The following is a 6000-nucleotide window of genomic DNA, read 5'->3' as shown; positions in this document are numbered from 1 at the left end:
TTTAGTACGGGAAATCAAACTCAGGGCCTTGCCCTTGCTGGGCAGGCAAACTGAGCGACATCCCAGTACCATCTACCTAAACTTTATATTTCAAAGTGCTCGATATTCAGATGAAATTATAATAGTTAAACTCTCTGCTTCCACTGCAAAACCGATGTAACTGATTTTCTCTTCTGGGTATTTAATGACTGAAGTTTGGAGACCAGAACTAGAAAGGTATCTGGGCTGAGGACAACCAGTATTTTGGCCCTAGCCCTCCAAAGTTAACAACGACCCAGGTCATGAGGGACCTTTTCTACAGGATCCTACAATTTTGGTGAGTCACCAAACCTCCTGAGCAGGGATATTGCTGGACACTAGAGAAAAGGAATCAATGAATGTACAGTGAGCCAAAAAAGAGAGTCACCAAAGAGGGAAAAGTCTCCCGTGCTTTCACAGAAAGCAACATGATCAAGAAAGACTTTGACCCATTCTGGCAGTTGACACAAACAGAGGAACTGAGGGGTTCTGTACAAGGTTCTAAAAGTAATGCCTGAGGAGACTGAAAGGACCGTGACAGACAGCAAGGCTATTCAAGTTAATTTTGGTTAACACGGGTTTCATTTTAGCTTGATTTTAAACACCTAGCAGAAAAGTATAACCAAAAGATATATGAAAAGAGTACCACAGTAATAAAGTTGGATATAAAAAAGGGGCTCCAGTCGGCTGACCTTTTCTGCCAGTTTCCAGCTATACTGGTAGCTGACCATTGTTATGGTTCAGTGAGGCTAAAATCCATGGTGGAAGCTATGAAAACTCAACAAGAGTCCTTACATTCCTTAGCTAAAGTCGTCCTTTGAATCCACCAAAATCTCCATCTTCTTGCAGCTAAAACCAGAGGGAATTTTGACAATAAATATCAGACTTATAGATAACTTTTGTCAGTAGAGGAGTCTAAGAGCCACGTGGTTACAATCACTATTCTCGTCTCTAAAGAGCAGCGTCTGGACACGGCTCTTTTCCCAAACTGGCTTTCCGCTCTAGTGTTCATACTTCGACTATGCATGTTTTAATTTTTTGGAAAATTTGCTTATTCTTTCCCAGAGGCTGCCAAACTCCAGGTGATCATGCAGATGGGACCAACAACGAATGTGCCAGTCCCCTTTCACTGGGATCCAGCAGATCAACCTGGTAAAGGGGGTCACAACTGCTAAACTAAAACATGACTTTTATTTAAGGCCCATTGGATTAATTTTCTGTAGAAGGCTCTGAACTGTGGTCTCCCCTACACCGACCCTTCTCAGCTTGAAACAGCTACATGGAAACTACACTCCTCCCCTAACTGAGGTTCAGGATACCTCTTTGGGTTGGGGGGATATTATAGTCCTCTAAGTTAGGTAGAAGTAGCGTAGGCAGTCAGATAGCCCTCAAATGATTCAGTGCAGAAGATGAAAACACATGAGAACTGTGGCTGGGGCACATCTGAAGAGGATTAAAGTCACAGTGGCCAGATTTACACACTTCCCTAAGGGATAAATGGAAGTTTGAGATATTGGTAGCACCCTTTGGAGATTTCTAATACATAAACCATTATCTCATTAGGGATGGAAAATCCTCTCTCACACACTAAGAATAAAACTAAAGATGAGACTAAGACTATAGATTATTGACCAAGGTTAATGATGTCATCCATATGCCTTTGCTACTATTGGATCAATGTTAGTCAAGCAGTTACACTTGTAATCTTATTTAGTACAGTTAAAAAGGAGTTGAGTAATTCCCTTTCATTCAACTGTAAATGCCACATCATCCTAATGATCATCTGGGCTTAAACTTGGACCACTCTAATGATTACCCAGGCTTAAATTTAAGACCACCTAATGATTATCCAGGCTTAAATTTAGGACCACCCTAGTGATTATCTGGGTTTAAATTTAGGAGGTTGCACAGATTGCTGACGTCAGAGAAACAGTGAGAGGCACCTTGGATCAGAGGTGCCTGATCTTATAAATACTAGAAGTCTGAGTTATCGAGGACCCCTCTTCTCCCCTTTCACACTTGAGCCCTATTTTCCCTTCTTATTTGGGTACTTTTTTCTTTCACACTCTTTCTCTTTGCCCTTCTTTCTGTTACTGATGTCATCCTATGATCTTCAATAAATGTAGCTACTTACTACATACATAAGGTGTAGGCTTGGCAATTCTTTCCCTGTCTTACACAAGATCCTGGATTATTTTTGGCCAACTCAACTGTAACATATTGGTTGATTACAGTTTTGACCCATGTTGAACTCACTTTGTGACTGTGCCCTATAAAACTTTCTCAAAAAGGTTGGCTCATTCGCAACCCGTTTGGGATACCTCCTGTCTCAAGAGCTATTCCTATTCTCAGATAGATTTTTATACTCTTAAAATCATCACTTTTTCTGTGAAAACCTTTCTGATCTCAGTTCCTATTCCTTCTTCTGCCCATGTGGAAGTAGTACCTCCTTCTCAGAGTTTGCCAAACTCTCTGAACTATGTCTATCAGCATAATATGCCATTATTCTACAATTATATTTGATTCCTCAGCTGGACAATGAGCTCCATGAATACAAGGAACACGTTCTATCTTTTTATATATGCCTAGTTTCCTGGTATATTCAAACATTAACAAACACTTGTGGAATAAATAAATGATGCTGTATGGTATTATCATTTGTACTACCTGCTGGTTCCTTAACCGTATTATGTACACCTTTAAAATCTTTTTATTTTTTGGGGTTTCCACAGAAACCATGTAAAATAAATTCTGGCAAGTGCTATAATTTATTCAGAAGCTCCTCTCTGTTGAGTTGTGGGCTTGGCTTTTCTCGGAAAGTTTCATGACTAGGCTTTGTTATGATGCCTATCTGTCCTCCACCTTTACTGCTTGCCAACCTCTCCTCTGAGGTAGGAAGTCCACTTACCTGTCACCAACAGTCCTGGTGTTTTCCAGTTGTCTGCACAAGAGCTTGGCAATGGTAGTAAAGCTGTTGCTGATGCAGAAGATGTCCCTGCTCTGAGGGCCCAGGATGGAGGAGAAGCTGTCGGTGATGCGCTTGATCTCTAGCAGGAGAATAGGATGAAATGAATGTTCCATATCCTCTAGCTGGCTTACCAGGTACACCAGGCAGCTCCTGGCTCTCACCTGCCAAGACCAATGAAGGAAAAAAAAAAGGAAATCAGAATCCCACAACTAGCTGGTGACAATTACATATAAAGTTGATTGAAGAGGCTAGTTGCTGCTAAATATATAATAAGTTTCATTTATAGCTCCTCTGAATCTGTTTGTGTGAGGTTTTACACCTCACAAACACAAGACAAACACTTAAAAAGCAACATTTTTCCAATTACTTTTTTTTTTTTTGCCTTGCTGGTGATTGAATTTAAAGTCTCAGAAGAGCCAGGCAAGCATTCTACCACTGAACTACATCCCCAACCCAAGTTAACCCTTTCTAAACAATATGAAAAGATTTTATTAGCCTATCTTAGCATGCCAAACCCCTCAACTTCTTTAACAATCTGAAGCCACATGTCCACCCTTCTCAACTACATGACTTGGTAGCTCTTTGTGCATGGGGAGGGATGGCCAAGAGTCTTGAAGTGAGCCTCTATCCCGGCATTCTGAAGCCATCTTGGTATCAGATGATGGCCTCATGCCCTATTGTGTGCAGGGATTACCTCATTTTTACAGGGCGTTCTTGTGCATTTGTTCATATTTCAACATATTAAGTTCTTGGAAAAAGTGAGATTTCGTTATCTAGCTTTAATCAAGTTAATTCTTACAAGTAATTGAAATAAGTTCCTTCAAAGAAATAAAGGTAAGATGAGTATAATACAGGTGTTTGTGAAAACAACAATAAAACGTGGATCAGGAGACACATTTCCTATAAAAATGTACGTTCCTCCTTAGCCATACTTTGAGGCTCTAAGTCAACAGGTTGAGAAATTATGAAAAAGAAAAATGCAAAATTACCAAAAGCTTGCTTGGTAGAAATGTAGATTTGTGCCCAATGGAAATACTAATGCATTCCAATAAATACAAACTATTCAAAGAAGAGCATTTCATCTTTAAATTCTCTTTTAAAATCTTAACTTTTAGTGTGTATGTAAACATTTCTTACTGTATATAATTATAAATCAATATATTATTGGAAGTTGGCATCAGTGAAGAGATGCGTAGATCTAAGTTTCACTTCTATTCAAAGTTCCCTTTTACCTTTTGTTCCAGCATCTGAAGCTTTAATTTCCTTCAAGGTACAATTGCTATTTCCTTCCTGAAGCTGTCTGTAGTGACCCCTTCTGTCTGAATTTTCATTACATTGACTTTGCTTGATTGCTTTTAATCACTGGTTTACTCAAGCTTTTATTCCATCACCAAATAGGCATTGTATGCCAGTAATATGCCTGTGCTCAACTCTAAACGACAAAGATGAATGCGGGAGGTGGTTTTGCCTTAAAGGAACTCACAATTCCCCTTTCGCTTGCAATTCTCTGATGGTTACACACGCCAGTCAAGTCTCTTAAACAGGCTTCTCCTCATTCATCATTCATTAACCTGGCACAGAACTGAGTCTGCAGATTGTACACCAGTGTGTGTGTGTGTGTTTCAATTCACTTATCTGTATAAGCCTATGTGCCAAAATACGCCGTTACAGATGAAGTATGTAGTTGCAAAGAAATTATCAGCTTTACAAGAAATATTTACTCTAGAACAAATTGAAGTAGTAAAGTTCTCTAGTATTTAATACTTGATTTTCAAAGATTTCATTTCATATAGGATTACACTGGCCCACAGCTCTTGGGGACATGGGATACATCTACTAATTAATAACTTAATCTCGCTTTTGAGCTCCACTAGGATACAATACTCCATGAGGGTTTAGGCAGAGGTTTGTGCTTTCATAAACCGGGCAGCCAATTAAAGAATAATTATTAATTAAAGGACAACAGTATTAGATAACTGAAAAATAAAGACCACAGGAATAAGTTCTTGTTTGTTTCTGATCTTTTTACCTGTGTATGACACACCCCTCCTTATTAAAACAGAAAACTGTCCTTTTTTCTTGGCCTTCTACAAACAATATAGTATGACAATTTTTGTATAGCATTGACGCTGTTTTAGGGTAGGTGTTCTAAGTATTCTAAAGGTAATTAAAGTACACAGGAGGATGTGTGTCAGTTATTCGTAAATACTACACCATTTAATATAAAGGAACTGAATAGCCACGGAATCTGGTATCCATGGAGATCTTGGAACCAGTCCTCATGGGTACCTAGGGATGATTACAGTGCAGCAATGTAAGTAGCTTTGCTTGAGGTGGGAGGCTCACTTCATTCATTATCTAGATAGTGTCTACCAAATAGTCAAAACCTAACGATCACAGGTTAATGATTCATTCAAGTGAAAATTATTCGGTGAAAAAAGTGGTTAGCTTAGTTGGGGGCCAAAGGCATAAGTGGTTTTTTCTTAAGGTAACACTATACTTCTGTATTTCATATGCAGCAGAAACACTGAGCCAGTGCATATTTTCCATGTAGCCACGTAGAATATTAAGATGTGTATCCAGGGTTCAGATTCAAGAAAATTAATTGTTTAGTCTTTCATCAAACTAAATTAGCACTTCTTAGAGGGAGGGAGTGGGGGCCAGACAGAGAATAGTGATTTTGTTCCCAGAGAACATACGGAGACTGTCTGCAGACATTTTTGGTTGTCATAACTGAGGGATTGAAGTGGGGCGCTGGCAGAATCTAAGAAGTAGAGGCCAAAGATCCTACAATGCACAAGAAAGTCCCCTACAATTAAGAATCGCTAGCCCAAAGTGTTGATAGTGCCAAGGCTAAGAAACAGTGAGTTAAGTGAAGACTATTTTTCCTCCTCTGTCTTGTGGTGTGTGGTGGTGAAGATAAAACTACGAATTTTTGGCAGTTTGGTGCCATTGTCCTGAAATGTGCTCGGCACTAGCTGTTTTACCTCTTACTGCTTTGTTCTTTGTCCATT

General features: G+C 39.3%; 1 protein-coding gene across 1 annotated transcript in view; it reads right to left on the bottom strand.

Annotated features, from left to right (window-relative positions):
* The window catches only part of LOC104871115 (ventricular zone-expressed PH domain-containing protein homolog 1), a 127810-nt gene that overhangs the window by 23797 nt on the left and 98013 nt on the right, over positions 1–6000 (bottom strand). The window contains 1 exon segment of the mRNA XM_033759574.1: positions 2927–3147. Coding sequence (XP_033615465.1) covers positions 2927–3147 — 221 coding nt within the window.

Source organism: Fukomys damarensis, unplaced genomic scaffold, assembly GCF_012274545.1.
Source record: "Fukomys damarensis isolate Sample0158 unplaced genomic scaffold, DMR_v1.0_HiC HiC_scaffold_37, whole genome shotgun sequence".
In the NCBI taxonomy this organism is placed as follows: Eukaryota; Metazoa; Chordata; class Mammalia; order Rodentia; family Bathyergidae; genus Fukomys; species Fukomys damarensis.
This window is presented reverse-complemented; position numbering and strand designations above follow the sequence as displayed.